At 40.3% G+C, this 19,948-nt stretch overlaps 1 protein-coding gene across 6 annotated transcripts in view; it reads right to left on the bottom strand.

The window, feature by feature from the left end:
- The window catches only part of Senp7 (SUMO specific peptidase 7), a 123,678-nt gene extending 103,730 nt beyond the window's left edge, over positions 1 to 19,948 (bottom strand). For 5 of the 6 annotated variants that reach the window (XM_060370550.1, XM_060370551.1, XM_060370552.1 and 2 more), the window contains exons 1-2: positions 19,771 to 19,948; positions 11,965 to 12,011 (exon numbers count right to left, since the gene is read on the bottom strand). In XM_060370550.1, coding sequence (XP_060226533.1) covers positions 11,965 to 12,011; positions 19,771 to 19,810 — 87 coding nt within the window. In that variant the 5' untranslated portion in view covers positions 19,811 to 19,948. Of the gene's footprint in view, positions 1 to 11,964; positions 12,012 to 18,934; positions 19,092 to 19,770 lie in introns of all 6 variants that reach the window. The other variant, XM_060370553.1, reaches the window with a different exon arrangement.

Raw genomic sequence — 19,948 nt, 5'->3', positions numbered from 1 at the left:
GTTTTCGTCCCTCCCTAGGAACTCGTTGAACTCCCGTTGAACGGGACATGAATGTATGACATGTAACAAGTTAGAAATCATTTGTTTAAAGTTTAAATTCCTAAAATGTATAAATAACTAAATATTAAAGAACACACAATAATCCCCTAGAAGAGAGCTCCAGGTGAGCAGCAGAGCACCCACTTATTAGCATATACATAAGGCCCTAGGCTCAATTACCAACCCCCTCCTCCTCAACCAGGACTAATATCCAACTCTAACCTGTTAACCCTGGGAATTTCTACAAGAAAGCCTAAGTTGGAAGGATAGAATAAATCTAAATTAGATTGCATTCCTAAAGCTAGCCCCCAAGCTCTATTCTCTATATGGCAGGTAGATTTAGCCTGGTCTAAAGGTAGGCCCTCAAGGTCTAGGACAGCCAAGGCAGAGAAACCCTGTCTCAGAAAAAAAAAAAAAATGACTTCATAATGTAATAATCTACATAACTGCAATAATCTTAATGCAGCATTTTGTGGTTTTCAACTATTTTGTGGTTGATAACTAGGTAGTCAGACAAGAGAGAGACACATGAAACAAGAATGCATACCAAGTAGTAGTTCTGGTTGTGTCTGGTTATTCTTCTCTAAAAACTAAAAGATTTACTTTTTTTTTTTAATTTATATTTATGTGTGTGAGCATGTTTGAGGCCAGAAGATGGCATCAGATCCCTTGAAACTGGAGTTGTAGGCAGTTGAGGGATGCCACATGGGTGCTGAAACTGAACCCACGTCCTCTGTGAAAAGCATCAAGTGCTCTCAACTGCTGCCATCTTCTAGAGTTCCACGTGTACAGGTGGTCCCACTAGCATCTCCCACTAGCCTCACACAGGTGTCCCCACTAGCCTGCCTTTCAAGGGCCTAGCAACCTCTGATGTCATCACCTGCCACAACCGCCAGGTGTGCCACAGGTATGTGCCACCAAGTGTGTGCCAGGCAGGTGTGTGCTGTATAAAAAGGACCCACCTGCCACCTCGGTCTCTCTTACTCTTTCGCTTACTCTCTCTCTGTTTCTCTCACTCACTCTGTCTCTCAGTCTCTTCCTCTTTTTCTCTCTCTGTTATGGGCATCTTCCTCTCTCTTCCTTCCCCTGTACCCTCTCTCTCCTCTCCTCCCCTTTTCCCACAATAAACCTCCTTTATACCAACTATATTGCAGTGGGATTTTAATCATTACAACACCATGGATAGTCTTTTTGTTCAACTGAATTTTCTAATACACACACACAAACTAGCTTTTGAAAATAATCTTAAGTACTTATGTCTTATGCCTCTATCAAGCAAAGCTTTTATGCTTTCAGTAATTTATTGCAACTAACTACTTTTAAGAGAAAAAGTGATCATAGAAGCTAACTACTATCAAGAATTTAATGTTAACTTTCAAAAGATTTTTTAATGTACCACTGTACTTTTAGATGTATAAGTTATGTTATAGTTTATAGTTATAATAAAAAATACTGTTGGGAGGGGGCTAATATGATCATTTCATAAAATTCTCGAAGAATTGATATTTTTAAAATATAGTGTTAATAAACGATTAACAAAACATTAAAAATGAAGAAAAGGAAAAGCTAAAATAAGACTAGTAGTATTAGACTAGAATCTGAAGTCTCAATAGTGAGCTCATTTTTTAATATTTGTACAGACAGAAAATACAGAGCTAAAACTGTAAGAGAGATGGGGGAATTAGTGCAAGTGCCTATGTATTTTCTAGCTCTTTTTACTGAGAATGCCTTGAACAAATGAGACTACTCCAGAGGCAAAGGGACATGCCACATCGAGATCTGGATGTCTAAATGTAACTCTTCAACTTAAAAACAAAACAGCACAAGTTGATGGATAGTCTTGATGGGCAAGTGGGCTGAAAGGCATCTGCACTGCACCTGAGACTAGTAAAGCACACCTGAGAGTCTGTGCGGGTGTTTAGCCCGAGGGATGACTCAACCCCTGACATAACTAAGGTCCCTGGAACACAGGAAGCGCAGACTGCGAAGCCTAGCTAAAGAAGTAGCTCACTGGGGGGGCAAGCCTTTGAAGCATGCTCTTCTGGCCCAGGACCACTTCTTGGCTTCCTGACAGCCTAGAAGTGAACAGCTTTTCTCTACCATACCCTTCCTCCATGATATTTCAGCCATGCCATGGCCTAAAAGCAATGACTGAAACTAGGAGGCAAAATAAATTTCCTTCCTTCTTTCATAAGTATGTCACAAAGTATGTCACAGCAACAGTCCAACTAACAAAATCAGCATCCTGTGGTGACAAAACATGTTGCAATGCTAAAAAGCACTTGTAAAAAAAAAAAAAAAAAAAAAAAAGCAAGCACCACGTCACAAGGGCACAGGAGGGCTAGGAAAATAGATTAGCCAGTATGCTGCGTACTTTGAAAGCTGCGTACTTTGAAAGCACGAACCTGAATTCGGTCCTAAGAACTGACTTTAAATATGCATGTGTTTATGTGCATATACATATACAAATCATACATAAACATATGCATGGTGACACTTACACACTTAGCACTGGAGAGGTGTAAACCCACAGATCCCTGGGGTTCTTAAGTTCCAAGACAGAAAGAGATACGGTCCAAAAAAAGGAGAGGGGGTGGGGGGTGGGGGGATGGGAGTGTAGGGACAACAGACAAAAGCCCAAGGAATGACCCTGAGGTTGTCCTCCACATGCCAGCATACAGCTGTGCCACGTAACAATGCACACCCAGCAGTGCAGGGGCTTCACTACTAGGCCCCTTGCCAAGGCTGGCCTGAGCCATTTGCAGTGGCTGAGGAGCACGGGGTGGGGGGGAGAGGGGGGGGAGGGGGGAGGCCGGGCGGGAAACAGGTTCAGTGCGGGCCTTGCAGGGGAGGTAAACTAGAGTGAGGCTCAAAAGGAAGCCGGTAAGGCTCTTCCGTGGGAGCGGGAGCGCTTACACATGGCTGGGCGGGGCTCAGAACCAGAGCTGCTACGGCCCAGAAGGGGCTGAGCGCTTAGAGAGCTGGGAAAAACTCCTCCCCCTGCCTCCAGGCCAGCCTTGCAGGGAAGTGAGTGGCAGGCGCTCACCAAGCCCCCTTCCTCCTCTCTTCCTTCCACCCACCCAGGGAGCTTATGTCGATTGCAACTTGCAGACCATGCAGCAATGTAGGAAGAAAACTGCTCTTAGCTGTAATGTCTAGAATTACAGCTAAGTCCAATAAAAAGAGTTTTATCCGTCTGTTTAAATATATGGCCATTATATGATTATTTTCAACTGATCTTAAATGGTTAATATGACCAAAAAAAAATGGGTATGTTTTAAGGTTAAATTCAAATTCTTGGTAAAACATGTATATGTGCCTATGTGTTTATAAGGTCTATAAATGCACATGTTTAAATAACAACAATGTAAATTGCCACATTGTGTGGCTCAGGAGAAGAACAAAGGTTGCAAAATCTGAGTCAAAATGATTTTGTTTCCTTTTAGGATAAAAAGGAAGTCTTATTATAAGTTAATATTAGTTCTAAAGATTAAATTGTTTGCACTGATAAATTTTGGTCTTAAAATCTAGTTTTGACTTTTAAAATTATGGTTATGCTTTGTGAATTCACTCCTAAAGAAGATATTTTGTTTTGATATTGCAAAATGTTTTTAAAAATGTTTAGATGTTTAAGGTGATAAAACGTTTACAGTTTACCAAGTTTTTTAAAGCAACAACCCTTGGGCAGTCTAACAAAGAACCTGGAACAGTTTCCCAACCCTTTAGAAAATTAAAGAAAAAATTTTGATGGAAGTTGTCTAAAAAGCAAGAGAGAAGGCAAAAAGACTGGAATAATAAATAAAAGGGATAGCAAAGAAAAAAATAGCTTGTCTAAAGCAAGAATGTCTGGTTAAGCCAGAAGAATGAAGCTAGGAACCTGAAGAATGTTATGAAAGGTCCGTATATGTATGTAAAAGCCAGAAGGCATATGAATGATGTTTGCTTTGGTTCTTTATACCTGCAAATATGATTTGAGAAAGAACTGTAAAATATGTTGTACTTCATTTAAAAGGCTGGTGATTCTTCATTGCAAAATGTTTTCTTATGTTCTTTTAAAGAAAAAAATCTGGCTGACAGGTTTGATGTGGACAAAATAATTCATACAGTTTAAAATTGTTTTATACTGTTCTGTTTGTTCTGTACTGTTCTATTAGGCAACTGGTTCTAAAACTTATTTGATCCCAGTGTGCAAAGCTTTTTGCTGTTAAGTTTTAAAGAAGATGGTGAGATTCATAAGATTTGCTAGCCACTTTATAAATTGTGCCCCATTAAAGGTCTTGCTTTCATTTTAGTCGAGAAAAAGCAGATTTAAAGTTACGCTAAAGATTGAGCTTTACCTAGTCCCTTTGTTTAGGTTGTTTTCTAAGGTTAAATTTAGGATGGGTAACCATGAAGTTTGCCTATATAAACCTACTTAAAGTCTGGTTCTAAAACATGCATCTAAGGAATATGCCAGAATTAGAGATTATAGCATTCTGTTTTATAGAATGCAGCTTAGAGTAGATGATAAAAATAGACAAAGAGTAACTCAGATATGCTGGCCCTCAAGCTTGTCAGAGATCTGATGAATATGGCATTTTAACATGTATAAGTTTATTATGACAGAGAGTCCCAAAATTCTGGCAGTAGCTCCCCCAAGGTCTCCAAGAAGATTTGGGTACAACAACCAATTACTGCGACTCTGGATTGTGGTATGCTAACCACTGGGCAATACTGCCTCAATTGGCCCACTGCTAGGGCCCAGCCTAAACTGTGGACAAAGCCATGGACATCTGGAGAGCCATTGTTTCACATTGCAGGAAGCAAGGTGAGGTCAATCTCTCATGTTCCTCTTTCCACAGAAGCAGCTTCTAACCCTCTATGTCTGACGGCTGGACTGCCTCTGCTCATAATGCCAGGAGACCACAGGAACCAGGGACACTGCCTAGGTGATGGACTAGCTAGTCATCTCTGTCATTTTGATTGGTACATGGATTGGTACATTTACTTAGCTCATAATTTATCCTTCTCAGGTCTCTGATCACACTGACGGCTAGGCTGGAAGGCTAGGCTAAGTTAATGGTAGCTTGGCAGCTAAAGAGCAGACAATTAGGTCCACTATCAGCCCATCAGACAGTTCATTAGTTAGTTAGAACAACTAGGTACTATATCTTTTGTGTAGAAAGGGAAACTGGTTTGCCCTGCTCACAGGCTTTACGTCAGTTGTCTGTGTCTTATGATAAATAGTTGGATAAAAAAATATGGAGTTTAGGTAGGGAATATAGGAGTCTAGGTTATGAGAATCCAGAAAATGTTGTTTGGTCTTGAAAAATGTTTCGGGGTTGATAAGTACAAAAAAGATTAGAGAATCTAAATGTTTTAAAATATATAAATATAAATTATAATAATATAAAATTAATTTAAGACATATTAAAAATGGGAGATATTTTATATTTCTTCCCTTTGCTACTCTTGTGCTTATGTTGTTACAAAATTTCAGAAGTTCAGAATTTTGGCATTGATCAATAGAGTTCTGATAAGTTGATGGAGCACTAACTGCTTACTATTCAGTCACAAGCTTGAAACTTTAATTTCCTTTGGTTGTTTTCTGAAAACAGACTTAAAGGTGCTTCTCATCATGCTAAAAACATCTGTTTAATGTATATATCTGACCCAAAAGTCATAGCTTTTACTATGGTATTCTTAATACCTGCCATTTCTGGGGTAGACTTTGACACAAGAATAATGTAAACCTATTCCTTCTAGTTTTTTTGTTAAAAAAAAATGTATTCCTTCCTAGGTGTACAAAAAATGGCCAACCTCCATTGGTGGCTGATTACCAACAGCTGTACCCACAGAAGTATTAGAGTTTCAGACTGTGGACACACTTATGTTGTTTATAAAAGATACAAAACAAACAGCTGAATGCTGTCCATTCCGTTGGATATAGTTTTACCTGTTACTCTCAGAATGTTGTTGTATTAGATTTGCTGATATGTTACCTTCCTGAGTTTTTAAATATATATTTCCTTTTGTGTACCAAAAATTCATATGAGTTTCAGGAAATCAAAAGGTTATGAGACCTGGATCTGGCATAGCTCAAGTGGATCCCAGATGAGTTTTTCCCTGATGTTGGGATTCCTCACTTTTCCCATTTAATAGACAAATCTTAACTTCTGTCTCTAGTCTGAATTTGTTCCAGCAGATTCTTCACCTGGTTGACTCTATTTTCAGATCAGCTATGGGCTGTGAGGGAAAATCTGGACTTGTTGGAAGCTGACATGACTGCTCCCTGTCTCTTCAATCGGATCAACTAACCAGAGACTGTTAAGGATTGCCTTACTGACCAGCCTTTGACTGGCTCCTAGTAATCTTTACTAAATTAGGAAAAAACTTATGATTGGACAAAAGGCCATGATTTTGGCATCAAAGTAAGAGATTCTAGTATCTTGGGCGGGAGCTCAAAAGATCCAGGAGGAATCCTTAAAATTAAAAGGATTAAAATCCTTAATCCTTAATCCTTAATCCTTAATCCTTAAAAGCAAGCATATGTTCAAAGGGGGGTGGGGTGGGGGGAAGGAAATGGATCCTAGAGTTGTTTGGATATAGACTGGATAGGTGTGTGTGTGTGTGTGTTGAGTGCTATATCAGAGACCAAGGGAGCTCTAAGCAGTCTTGTGACTCTTGATCTTTGATTGTAAGGCATTGGTTAACCAGCCTTTCTTTCTGCACCTGAACTGTACTCCATGACTGACTACTGATTTTTTAACAAAACTCTTTATTCTCTGCTGTTTTGTCATGAAGGACACATTTTACTATTTTCAAAGACAAGTCAATATAGAAGCAACCCTCTTGGGCACTCAAGGAATGGAACCCTTAGCGACTCTGCTTGTTTTTTCAATGTTTGAACCCTGCATTATAAATCATCTGGTTATGTTTATTAGGGAAAGGATTAGTACGGTGCAAGTGCTTATGCTGAGACATTACCAAAGAGTAAATATGACTGGGCATGAAACAGAAACAAACACCCAGATAATTACAGACTAAGGTAACTACCCATGTACTCTCCGTAACTTTTGACCAGCATTTCAGCTTCTTTCAAATTGAGATATCAACGGTCCAATCATTAGCATTGAAGAAATTCCAGAAGACGGATCTCCAGCCCACTGTCCCATTCTACAGGCTGAAATGTTGAGTCAAAAGAGAAAATTTTTCTTGAGATAGAATCCTCACTCTACAGCTGCTTCATGATTGCAGCAGTTACAAGGAGAAGGGGGAAATGAAAGAATCAGGCTGACTTTATAATCTATGTTTCTTTAACTGCCTTATAACTTATATTTTCAAGTTTTAGGCCCATGTTAATTAAAGCCTTGTAGTGCTTCTCCAGAGAACAGAGGAATGTAAAAGTTCCCAATGTCAGCCATCTGTGAGGGCAGAGATAAGGAAGAAAACAAACAGAGACCTCTACTAAGTGGAGAGAAAATTACCAGCCGGCGCCTGTGAGATAAACTTTGTTTGGAAACTGGGCCAAATGGCCCCAATCCTTCTCCTGAATAGTTCCTGACCTTTGACCCAAAGCCTGTAGCTCCCACTCCTCAGAACAGACACGGGATGAGTTAATCACTCTCCCGCCTTTAACTGTGGCTATATCTCATATGGCAGGAAATTCCAAACTGACTTGAAGATCAGATATTCCCCAGATATTTACGACGGGGCTGACCTGACCTAAGGGTGCCCAGAACCAAACAATTATTTTAAAATTTAAATACCTCATCCAATCCTGAATTCCCGTGCCTTGTCCTTGAAAAACCCAAGGCCTTTGTCTCCCAGTGCCACTCTTTGCTGACCAGCAGGGGTGACCCCATTGCCATTGCACGATGGTTAAAATAAACCTCTTGCGATTTCTGCATTGATGAGATCTGGTCTCCTGAATTCTCTTCATCCCTTCTGGAAATTAGGCTCATGCTGGGCCTAACACTAGGATCAGGGGGGGCTGTTACATTCTCCTGTTCTCCGGAAAAGTACTGAGAGACTTTAGTTTGGCGTGGGCCTATAATTCAAAAACATAGGTTATAAAGCTAGTCTGAGTCTCTCACTCTGGGTTTGCAGGAACAACAGTTTGCAGCTGGCAGGACACAAGAAAAATGGTATCTAGAAGAGAGAACTAAGTAGCCCTCATGGGTTTGGAGGAGCTCAAAAGAAAGATAGACTAGCTCAGTAAAAGGACACAGAAAGAGATTTCTAAAGACAACTAGCAATTTGGTTGTAGAATCAGGTATATATATATATATATCTTTTTTTTTCTACATAGTTCAGAAAATAAAGTTAACCACACTGGGCTAGCAGGTTTTTACCTCAGTTTATGCCTCCTGTGTCTTTATTGGTATAAACATGAGATAATTTAAAATAATAAATATTACAATGTACCCTCTGCACATGCACCTGCATGCAAATGAATATACATATACAAAACATGTACACACAAGGAAACACAGACGCTAACCTGAAAGGTACCCTATTGCCAAAACTAGAAAAGTTTGACCAAGAAAATCATCACAGTAGATTATAACAAACAGAATGAAGCAAGTATCTGAAAACAACTTGATATAAATAAATGGAAGAAGAGAGACAGCTCTCCCTTACAGAAAAATTTCCATTAAGAAGTGAAGAAGGAAAAAAAAAAAAAGAAATGAAGACGGAATAAGGAAGGTATATACTATACTTGAACTTGGCCAAAAGGCGATGAATAAAAGAAATAGAAAATGATCAAAGAGTAACTAAGCAAGATATACTGCTTTAACCAAACAATCAGGCTAACATCAACAATAACACACACACACACACACACACGTCTATTTAGATTAAGGCATATTATTAGTATGCCTTTATCTAGTACTTTTTAAAGCGTCATGGCTTAAAATCAACAACACTAAAGAAATGTGACAAACAAGGAAATTAAAAAGGCATAACAAACATAATGGAGACTCTTTAAATTAGATCAAGGCTAATTTCTTATTCTTGATAGTCATACTATCATTATATAACACATGAACATCAGAAGAAACTAAAAGAATAGTACACCAGAATTTTGTGTGATATTTTTGTAACCTTCCTGAATCTAATCTATAGAGATCTGGTGCACTCTTTTGCTCTGCAGGCACACATGCAGGCAGAACACTATATAAATATTTTTTTTTTAATTTTTAAAAAGTCTTACTAAAGAGCAGAGTAGGGCAAAAGGTGTGGCTTTAGTGGAAGAAAACATACTCAACATTGTAAAACTAGATAAATCATAAAAGAGAAAAGAGGAGGAGAACTCAGAAAATACGGCTGCAATGTCCTTCAATGCAATTCAATATCATAGCTATGTTGCCCAGACCAGCATCGAACTTCTGAGCACAGGAGACCCTCCTGAGCCTAGTGAGGTATCAGATACCTTTAATCCTCACATTTTGGATGCAGAGGCAGTCTCTGTGAATTTGAGGCCAGCCTGCTCTACATAGAGAATACCAAGCAAGCCAGAATTAGACACTGAGACACTTAATAAAAAAAAGAAAAATAAGAAGGACCTCCCCGAGGGAGGGGCAGCCTTACCAGGCCACCGAGGAAGACAATGCAGCCAGTCCTGATGAGACCTGACAGGCTAGGGTCAGATGGAAAGGAAGGAGGACCTCCCCTATCAGTGGATTAGGGAAGAGGAATGGGGGAGAAAAGGGAGGTGATGAGTAAGGTAGGGGGCTACAGATAGGATACAAAGTGAATAAAGTGTAATTAATTTTAAAAAAAAAAGAAAAAGAAAAAGAAGATAGTTAAAGGGAGAGAGTATTCAAAGAATGACTGGAATTCTCCTTTTTAATGTCTCTCCAGTGCCTCTCTCCAGCCTGCTCGATCTTCCACTTTTTTTTTTATCTTCCACTTTTTGTCTTGAGCTGAAGCTGAACAACACTTTCAACAGAAGATGCACAAATGCCAACGATTCTCCAATACCATAAACAAAACACACTTATTTCCCTTTACTCATTTGAGCCATCTCAGTGGTCCAACACACTACCAGTCTCAAGTATCCTGATAGCAATGGAAAACAAACGGAGTCACTGGATATGACAGTATATAACCTGGCAATAAATAAATATATACACACATAAATACATAAATAAAATAAACAAAAAAATTTTCTCTATCATTTACCCAACTTAATCTAACCTTTTAAATGGAGAAAGCATCCCTGCAAGTTTTAAGTCAGCCAATGAAAAGCAATACCTTATAGCAATGTTTTTTACTAAGACTCTTATTGGCTCTCGTCACCCTCCTTTGCCAAATGCTACAACTGCATAACATAAAAATGTTCTAGATTATCCCAGCACTCAGAGAGGCAGAGGCAGGCAAATCATAGTTCAAGGCCAGCCTGGTCTTCAAAGGGAATCCAGGACAGCCAAGGCTACACAGAAAAATCCTGTTTCAAGAAACAAAACAAAACAGAAAGTTCTAAATTAAAGGTAAACATATAGCTGGAAGGAGCTAGAGATGGATCAGAGGTTAAGAGCACTGGCTGCTCTTCCAAAGGTTCTGAGTTCAATTCCCAGCAACCACATGATGGCTCACAACCATTTATAACGAGATCTGGTGCCCTCTTCTAGAGAGCAGGTATAAATGCAGGCAGAACACACAGAGAGACCCTGTGTAGAAAAAAACAAAAGAAGTAGCTGGGAATGGTAGAACATGCCTTTAGGACACAGCTGATCTCTGTGGGTTTGAAGCAACCTGGTTCTGGTTCTAGTTCTAGTTCAGCCAGAGTTACATAGTAAAACCCTGTCATTTCCACTTATACATGAATAAAAAGAAGTGGATAAAAGCAAGAACAGTTATCTAATAAGTAATTAATTATTTTGTAAATCAGATTATTAATACATTTAAATAACAAAATGCCAAGAGGAAAAAAATATAATTTTTTAAAGAATGATTTTTAGAACTTGTTACATAGTCGAAATTAATAATTGTTTTTTTCTAGTTTTGGCTTATACAGAATAAACAAATTTTTTAAAATTTAATGCTTTATTTTGATATACCGTGATCCTAGCCCTCAGGGGGTAGAACAGGAGAATCATTCTCAGCTCTACACTGTGCTCAAGGCTACCCTGTGTTCCATGAGATGCCGTTTCAAGAAAACAAAGCACAGGGTCTAGAAAGTTGGCTGGGCGGTTAAGAGCACCCACATGCTGGGTCACAACCAGCTGTAAACCAGCTCCAATCCCAAGGGAACCAATACCATCTTTTAGCCTCCAATCATTATTATGATGCATAGACATACATTCAGGCAAAACACCCACACACATAAAAATTAATTAATGTTTAAAAACCTAATTAAATAAAAACAAGGACACAGCCCAGGTATCATTTCCAGCATATATCATGAATATAAATCTTCTAAATCTGTATTATTAATAAATGAATATGAGACATGTTATTCATTCACCAAAGAAACACTGAACTATGTTTTATATAAAACCTAAAGTAGCCAGGCACGGTGGCTCATGCCTGTAATTTTAGCACCATGGGAGGCAGAGTCAGGTGGATCTCTATGAGTTCAAGGCCAACTTGGTCTACAAAGTGAGACCAGGACAGCCAAGGCTACAGAAAGAAACCCTGTCTTGAAAAACAAACAAACAAAAAATCTAAAATGAGGACTGGAATGTACACTGATTACCATAATAATGTTAAAGTCAAGTCCCACAAGGGATTCCCTTCTCAACCCTCAATTAATTAGAACACAGAATTTTCAGTACAATAATGATTCAAGTTTTACAAATAAAAAACAGCAAGGGCTTTGTTTCTCAGGGTTTCCTGAGAAACCCTGTCTCAGGAAAATAAAAATAAAAAATAAAAAGCAAATAGCACAATGTTTTTGGTATCAGTAACTTCAAAGACAAAGAACACATAAATACATACCTCCTGTAAATCAGCTGACTTTTTCCTTTTTCCCTCTGTGACAATCTCTACAAATCCAAAGACATAACAAATATTATTATTTAACAACTAAATGACATAATTTACTGAACAGGATCCTTTTATATCTATCCCTTATTTAAAATTACTTGTTATGCTTATAATACCCTATGTTGTACAGACCCTAAAGGACTCTGCCTAAAAACAAAAAAGTTTTGTCATGTGTCAGACTGTCACAAATGTCTCAAAAACTAAACAGAAAGTTCCTGATAAAAACATCAGACCCAGCCAGGCACAGTGGTACAGGCCTATTAATCCCAGCATTCAAGGAGGCAGAGACAGGCGACTCACTACAAGTGGGGTGCCAGCCTGGTCTACAAAGCAAGTCCAGGATAGCCAAGGCTACACAGAGAAACCTTGTCTTGAAAAAAATATATAAATAAACAAACAAACTTCATGATAGAATCAGATGACTGGGTAAATTCTTATGGTGGGGAGCAGAGGTAAGATTATCTAGAAGCTGGCAGTATTCTACAAAAACATTTCCTTTCTGTTCTATCACACACACACACACACACACACACACACTGATGCATACAAGAAACCTTTTAACTCTTTACTCATCAATATTTTTCAGACTTCCTGTGGATTTTTCTTATATGAATTCTCTCATTCAGTGAGCAAATAGTTACTCAATAGCTACCATAGACCCCTCATTTTTGCTAAGCAGTGAGTATAAATAACATTGCGAAAATCAGACACAATCCAAGATTTCTCAACAATTATAACCTAGTCTGAGCATGGTGGAACATGCCTTTAATCCTAGTACTCAGGAGGAAGAGTCAGGTAGGTCTCTATGATTTCAAGGCCAGCCTGGTAGGTCTACACAGAGCTAAGGCTAACAGTGTAAGACCCTGTTCAAAACATAAATGTAACCTAATTATATAGCAGACTTCATAATAATATTATATAAAATAAAATTAAATATTATATAAAATTTATATATTATATAAAAATATTATATAAATACATGTATGCACATAACACTGAGTCATCTACTTATGGCATATTACTATAATTCAGTAAGAAAAAAATACTTTTTGTCAGTAAATGATGGCAAAGCAATTTTGTGTTGTACATTTGAGTTCATGTATGTAATGGCATACATGACATGTGGGTGTATGCATGCATGTGCTGGCTGCACATACCCCTAAATATATTGCAGAAACAGAGGACATCTGATGTCCTGCTCATCCTTCTTTGCCTTATTCCTTTGAGACAAGGTCTCTCACTGGACCTGGAACAAGGCCAGCAGCCAAGGAGCCCGAGATCCTCCAGTCTCTATCCACAACGGTGCTAGGATTACGGAACACAGAGCTACACTATGCTTTTTAGGAAGCTGTTGAAGATTTGGACTCAGAAATATGCCTGCTCCTGACTCTCAGGTTCTGGGATTAAATGTGTGCGCCACCCAGCTTCACCCAGCTTCTTAAATCTCTCATTCAACATGCTGTCCTTTGGCTCAACTTTCTCACTCCCCCTGAATCCTTTCCTTGACCTCACATCCTGTCACATCACTTTACCCTAAGTTAAACTAAACTTATTTTTCTCTGAGTACTTACTTCTTCCTACCGCTTAATATCATTGAATTAATATAAACTTTTGTAACCCCAACCTCTGAAAACTCACTTTTGTTTTTTTTTCTTTCTTTTCAAGAACAGGTTTCCCTTTACAGCCCGGGCTGCCCTGGAATTCGCTCTCAAACTCAGAGATCCGCCTGCTTCAGCCTCCCAAGCACTGGGATTAAAGGCGTACACCACCATGGATGGCTACTGCTTCGTTCTAAAACTGAACCTATTTGCTTTCTTTATTTACCCTATATCCAAAACTGAACCTATTTGCTTTCTTTATTTACCCTATATAACCTCTTTAAATAAAGGAGGCTTTATTTAACAAATAAAAACTCCATTTTCATAATACCTTGCCTATTGTATAGCGTGCCCTGAATGTTATGTTGGTATGCAGGCAATTCAACTGGCCTGCCCTGAGGGGGCTTTACGGTCTGGACACCCTCTGTCACCACCTACATCCTCCCGCCATCACCTGCTGCAGCCAGGTGCACAGGATATAACCCTCCTGCAACCCCACCCACACTCTCACTTCCTGTTTCCTTCAGCAACCCACCACAACCCCTGAGGGCAGGCCAGTTGAATTGCTTGCACACCAACATAACGCGGACTGCAACACTGACAGTAAGGGAAGAGAACCTCCTCTATCAGTGGACTAGGAGAGAGGGAGAGGAGAGAAAGAGGAAGGGAGGGTGAGACTGGGAGGAGATGAGGAAGGGGGCTACAACCTGGATACAAAGTTTATAAATTGTAAATAATAATAACAAAAAAGATTTAACTTCTCAAATTGTATCTATATTTATCTTCATCTCCATTTTTCCCCATGTCATCAAATCTACTCCATTCCCCCCACTCTTCTAGCACCTCACCCTATTAACTACAGTTTAGTTAGTACATTTGTAACCCATTTTCCTCTCTACTGACACTTTTCCTACTCCCTTCCCAATCAGTCTTTACATTTTTTTTCCTTTTTTAAGACTTTGTTTCCCTACTCCAACTTGTATAACTATTTCATCTTCCCGCTTGTTTCTGTAGCTTACTTCCTCACCTTAACTTAGTTACTTCAGCTTCTTGAACTCTGGCTTCTCCTGCTGCTGTTAGAACCACATCATTAAAAGTAACCTCTCTTGGCAAATCCTTCACACTATTTTACCTGAAATACTAACATTTCACCCTCTCCTTCTAAACCTATTCTTATTCTGCCTACCTAACAGCTTGGCAGTGTCTATTTTCTCCATTTTCAACGTACCTGTAAATTGGGTGTGTGTGGGGGGTCATTATGTTGGCCTAGAACTTGCTATACAGACAAGGCTGGCTTTAAATTCACAGGGTGCTGGGACTGAAGCCATATGCCACCATCCTATTCCTTTATAATTTATACTCTGGATAATTTCACTCCCTTCCCTTGCTTTAAGTGCCTTCTTGGCAAAGAATGCAGCCTCACCATGACTAACTGCAGCTTTTCAGTTTGAACTTTGAACCAGAGTCCACTGCTTTTGAGGAACAGGACAGTGCAGGACTTTCTTTGAGGCCATGGCATACAGAGAAGTAACTTAGTACCTTGTCAAACACAGGTATATGTAATGGCCTGGGGCCTGGGCCTTGGGAAGCTGCTGTTGTACAGATCTTGAGAACCCAACTTTTCCCTCTTTGAAGGGTTATAGTTGTCAGTTCCCAAACCAGTAATCACCTGTACTGTGACGCACTTTGAGATTACCTTGTGTTTTCTTTGTGAAAAACTGCTTGGTTAGCTTCTTGCAGACTTTGGCCCATTGTATGATAGATTTCTGCTGACTCTGTGCCATTTTCCCCTGCAAGCTGTATATAAGATGCTGTTTCTCTGTGTCCTGGACTCGCTTTGTAGACCAGGCTGGCCTCAAATTCACAGAGATTCACCTTCTTCTGCCTCCCCAAGTGCTGGATTACAGACATGCGGCATCACGCCTGGCTGATGATATATTTCTTAGTAAACTTGCTGGGCATAAGATACAGCATGTGCAAGATCTTCTGGTCCCAGCTTTCCTCTCTGCTTTATCTTTCCATCCCCTGGTTATCCTCCTTAGGACCCTGTCACTAAAGAATGGCTTGCTGGTCCAGCTCACACTATACTTCCAATACCACAAAGCAGACAAAACATGGACCAACTGGTGCCTGTTAGAAAAACTTATCAAAAATTTTTTAAAAGAAAGAAAAAAATGCATCAGGGGACATTAATCCCTCAAGATGGAATTGAAGAAAAAATCAGGAAGCACTCAGCTACATTTTTATTTATTTATGGGGGTAAAGGGGCATATATATCCCAGTGCCCATGTGGAGATCAGAGGACAGTGATCAGGAGTTGTCTGTCTCCCAGCACCTTGTGAATTCGTGTGTCAGTCTTGGCAGCAAGCACCTCTACCCACTAAGCCATCTCACCAATCCTCACAGCCACTTTTTTTTTTTTTCTGAGACAGGGTTTCTCTATGTAGTCTTGGCTTTCCTGACCTCTTCTTTATGTTTTTAATTGAAACAGAATTTTATCAGTTTCTCCCCTTCCTCTCCTCCCTTCAGCCTCTCTCTGCTACTCTCACTTAAAAGCCACTCTTTTTCTTAAAATATTTATTTATTATTATTTATACAGCATTCTGCCTGCATACCAGATCTCTCTATAGAAAGGTATGAGCCACCATGTAGCTGCTGGGAATTGAACTCCATACCTTTGGGAGGACAGCCAGTGTTCTTAACTCCTGAGTCATCTCTCCAGCACACAAAAGCCACTTTCTTGACAAGACACAATGCACAAGAACACACAAAGAATTTGGAAATGCTGAAGGTATTTTTGGTTTTAAACCCAAACTAGTTATTTTTTAGCCACAGAACTTTTTATTCCCCCAAAGTACGGCTAATTAATGTGAACTGGCAGTAAAAGAAGTTAAAGCTATAGATACCATATTTAGAGACCAGATTTTGAATCCCGGCCCTGTTTCTAACACTAGCTCTTACCAACAGATGCTTCTGATTCCTAAATCCCAGCTTCATCCATAAATCAAAAATAATAAATCACTTGTAAAAGTTTTTGGAAAGGATTAGAGTTTGTAAAGTTCCTAGTGTAGTCTGGCAGGGAGGCAGCCTGTGAGAGGGCACTCCGCCAACCTCATCTTCAGACTTCGTGGAGCTCTGTGATCAAGTGATTGGGAAAACAGAGTACCGAGCCACTGTACATGATGAGTACGTGACCCTCAGGCATGCAGAGGAGATTTAGTCTAAAACAAAGCCCAGAAAACTGGGTTGCACTAAAAGGCGGTAATATTACTCTGCCACAAACTGTTTCCAGGGGTTGGAGAGTTGGCTCAGCTGTTAAGGACACTTTGCAGAGGATGCAAGATCGATTCCCAGCAACCACATGGCAGCAGCTCACAACTCTCTGTAGCTCCAGTTCCAAAGGATCTGATATCCTCTCCTGACCTCCAAAGGCACCAAGGAACACAAATGGTGCACATATGTCCATGCAGGAAAGATACCCATAGACATAAAATAAATACATAAATCAAAATGAAAATATTTTAAGATGGGAATGGTGGCATATGCCTTTAATCTGAGTACTCAGGAAGCTAAGGCAGGCAGATCTATGAGTTTGAGGACAGCCTGTTCTACACAGCAAGTTGCAGGACAGCATATTTCAGTTAGTATACTTATGAAAAATCAAATATAGTATTGAGCAACATTTGTTAATGCTCATATAACTAGAGGCATATCAGAGAAAATGCTAAAAAAAATTCCATCTCTGAATGGGTCTGAGGATATATTACTCTGCAGAAAAGCCATTTCCAGAGGAAAGTTCTCTAGAGAAAAAAAAAAGCAACATCTTTTATGAATTTGAGGGTTTGTTTTTGTTTGTTTGTGTGGTTTGTTTTGTTTTTTCAAGACAGGGTTTCCTGTAGCCTTGGCTGTCCTGGACTCACTTTGTGGACCAGGCTAGAACTCAGAGCGATTCTCCTGCCTCTGCCTCCCAGAGTGCTGGGATTGCAGGCACACGCCACTGCACCAGACTTGAATTTGAGGTTTTAATCTCAAAAGTCACTCAAAAAAGATCTTTCTTACAGGTACAGCTAACATAAATACCAAATACCAGTGTGGTTTTCAAATTAGCCACTTTTTATTCTCAAAGTATATCCATTTGGGGGCTGGAGAGATGGCTCACAGGTTAAGAGCACTGGCTGTTCTTCCAAAGGTCCTGAGTTCAATACCCAGCAACCACACAGTGGCTCAAAAGTATATCTATCAAATAAACTATAATAACCAGATGAAGGGAATAGATTTTGCCAATGGAAAGAGCGAATATCTTAATATAGCACAGTAAGACGTGTATGTAAAAAGCCAAGGAGCATATTTATTGAGAAGAAACTGTGTCTTAAACTGAAATTATGACTATGCTTACAGTTCTGCATTTAAAAAAACTCCCAAATGATACTAACCAATGCATTTTTCTAGTATGTCAAATCTTACTTGACCACAGGGAGCAGCAATATAAAAACAAAAACTGATCAGTGGAGACATGCACACAGAAACACCTTTATGTTTGCATAAATATAATTTCAAAGCCAAAGAACAGCTAGTTCTTTGTATCTTTACAATACACAGGGGAAAAAACGTTAGGCATGGTGGTATACACCTAAAATCCCAGCACTGGGAAAGTCTGAGGCAGGAGACTCCAGAGCTCCAAGGCTGCACGATGACAACCGTCCCTCCAAAAAAAATAAGACAAAGTATTAATCAGATCGAATACATGTGAAGAGGCCTTGGGATTTCAACTCTGTCAAACCAAGTCCTCAGGGATGTGCACTCACATCCTTCGGTTCAACAATAAAAGTTTTAGACACATTGCCACTGGGCATACCTAAATAGAACTGCTAACGCTAGCGCTACAAAAATAAACACTACAGTGATAAATTTTAAAATGGGTTGGGCTGAGCTGAGCTGTAGTGATGCATGCCTTTAGCCCCAACACTTAGGAGGCGAAAGCATGCACATCTGAGTTAGAGGCAAGCCTGGTCTACAAATCGAATTCCAACAGCCAGGGTTGGAGAGAAATTCTGTGTAGAAAAAAAAAGGGGGGGTGGCTTACTTTGTAACCAACCCCAAAATTCAGAAGAGATAGGCAGGGGGACTGGGAATCTGACCCCATCCTGGGTTACACAGGGAAACCCTTTTGCAACAATAAAGGAAAAGGAAAAAAATAACTCAATGAATTCATCAACGTGGTTTTATGTACTAGAACGCATTTCTATGCACAAAGGAATTGACTTAAGGACCTAGGAGGTGCACTTAACAGATGACAATTACTTGTTGACTTGGAGGATCTTTACCTCAATTTTGTGCAAAACTTAAAGATCTTCTTGAGTTTCAAGCTTTAAAACAGTTTCAAACAAACAAACAAACAAAAAACTGTACTGAGATTAAAAGCAACAAAAGCCCGGTTTCAAATCCTTTAACTTTCGAACCACTTTTGGAAGATGCAGGAGGCTGGAAAAGAAAAAAAGGCTATTAAATGTGCCTGTTCCTGCGAGAGGGACACCAGGCATATTTACTTAAGGAACTTCGGGGCTTTCGGCAAGCCCCGCCTACCTTCCTAGCAGCCTGCTGTGGGGAAGGAGGAGGAAAGCAGGCCAGGGAAGGATTCAAAGGAACCCAGGAAAGTGAGATCAAAAGACGGTGGCGCAAGCCGGTGAACCTAGTACTCAGGGAGGCACAGGCAGGTGGATCTCTTGTGAATTCGAGGCCAGCCGGGTCTACGAAGCGAGTCCAGGACAGCCAAGGCAACACAGAGAAACCCAGTCTCGGAAAAAAAAAAAAAAATGAAGAAGAAGAAAAAGAAAAAGAAGAAAAGTGAGATCAAGTGGGGGGTGGGCGGGAGCGAAAATGAACGCGGGTGGAATATCGAGGAAGGCGTGGCAGGAGAGTGACTGCCAGCAGGGAAGATCTGCGGGCCGAAGACAATCAAGGCCAGGGTCCCGGGAGGGGGAAGCACACCAGAGGGGTGCAGCAGGAACCGGCTGCAGCACAGGCTTCTCTGACAGCTGCGGGCGCGGCCCCGGAGCTTCCATTATGCGCGCTCCCGCCGCTCCTCCCTCCTCCCCCTCGGAGCAGCCGCTAGCCGCGCAGGTAGCACGGTCGGCTCGGCCCTCGCGCAAGCTCTCCTCACCCGACGAAGGTCGCCGACGCCCAGGCCTGGCCCTGTCCATGGTCTCCTCCTCCTCTGGCTCCCTCCTGTCGCCGTTCCAGGCACTGTCACCTCGGGACCCCTTGGGCTGGGGAAGGGAGGGGGAGGGGAGAGAAAGACAGCCAGAAGTGGGATTCGCGCTTGCGCACTAGCAGTCGCC

The sequence above is a fragment of the Meriones unguiculatus genome, chromosome 17 (genome assembly GCF_030254825.1).
Source record: "Meriones unguiculatus strain TT.TT164.6M chromosome 17, Bangor_MerUng_6.1, whole genome shotgun sequence".
NCBI lineage: Eukaryota > Metazoa > Chordata > Mammalia > Rodentia > Muridae > Meriones > Meriones unguiculatus.
This window is presented reverse-complemented; position numbering and strand designations above follow the sequence as displayed.